A 1193-nucleotide genomic window follows, 5' to 3' on the forward strand; every position below is an offset into this window, starting at 1 on the left:
CCCTTCCCCAGCCATTATGAGAGCTGGCCATGTGGTTTGAGTGGCTGTGTGAGGCCAGGCTAAAAGCCCCTGAGCAGGTGGACCAATAATGGGAAGCCCTTTCCTGTCCGTTCCTCCAATACTGAATAAGCAGCCAGCACAACACGCGGTGAGGAGGGGGGCAAGAAGCCCTTATGAGCTCAGGGCAAGGAGTCCGGCTGACTCCCAGCACTTGCCCTCTGGGCTGGATGCCCACATTCCCCAATGCTCCGCCAGGTCCTCTGTATTTCCCTCTTCCGGGCCACATGCGGCGGCATCTCCACTTCTAGAGGTGACATGCCTTCTCCCAGGTACTGCCCCACCTGCAGTGTGGACAGGTCCAGAGGAGGGCACCGTGTAAACCACAGCCCCAGACCTCAGGGGGGACGGTGAGACCTCATCCCTCTGCAAGCGTTCCAGTCATGCTGGGCTGCATACACATGCCCCCCACACAACCTTCCCACCCCCAACACACATCCTCTCAAACTTTAATGCGCCCCAGAATCACCTGGGGAGGCCAAACGCAGACTCCAAGGCTCCTCTCTCAGACCCTGCATCATTCGGTGCGGGCCCCAGAATCTGCATTGGCACAAGCCCGCCCCCCCCCCACCCCCCGCCAGGTGGATCTGATGCAGGTGGCCCGCGGGCCAGACTTTGAGAAACACTGCCCCAGGGACTTGTCTGGCTTCCCAGACTCTGGATCTCGGGTTCCCCTCATCCTCCCTGGGGCCCGAGACTCCAACCCACGTCCCACCGCGCGTCCCAACCCAAACGCAAAGGAAGGGGCCGGGAAGTGGGGTCAGGGTCGCGCTGTCCCGGCGCCAGAGGCAACTCCTGGGCGGCGGCGGGCGCCGGGTGGAGCAGGACGGGGCAGGGGCTGCCGGGGTCCCACTCACTCACAGGGAGCTGATGTCGCCCGGCACGATCCTGGGCACCCAGGAGGAGCCCACGCAGATGATGGACTCCTTGGTACAGCTGCAAGTGGCGGGGCAGCGCGCCAGCCGCCTCACCTGCGCGCTCGGCGGGATCAGGCACGCGGCTCCCAGCAGCAACAGCAGCCGTCCCGGCGCCCCGCCGCCGCCCCGCCGCAGCGCCATGCCGCGTCCCCGCTCCCCGCCCCGGCCGCGAACCCCGCTGCCGCGCCGCGCGCTCGGACTCCGCGCCGCTGCAGACGC

At 66.4% G+C, this 1193-nt stretch overlaps 1 protein-coding gene across 1 annotated transcript in view; it reads right to left on the minus strand.

Moving 5' to 3' along the window:
• Positions 1 to 1187, minus strand: part of LGI2 (leucine rich repeat LGI family member 2) — a 29102-nt gene extending 27915 nt beyond the window's left edge. The window contains exon 1 of the mRNA XM_007448800.1: positions 919 to 1187. Within this exon, the coding sequence (XP_007448862.1) occupies positions 919 to 1115 (197 nt within the window). The 5' untranslated portion in view covers positions 1116 to 1187. The remainder of the gene's footprint in view (positions 1 to 918) is intronic.
• Positions 1188 to 1193: the final 6 nt, after the last annotated feature.

This window comes from Lipotes vexillifer, unplaced genomic scaffold, assembly GCF_000442215.2.
Source record: "Lipotes vexillifer unplaced genomic scaffold, Lipotes_vexillifer_v1.1 scaffold100, whole genome shotgun sequence".
Lineage (NCBI taxonomy): Eukaryota > Metazoa > Chordata > Mammalia > Artiodactyla > Lipotidae > Lipotes > Lipotes vexillifer.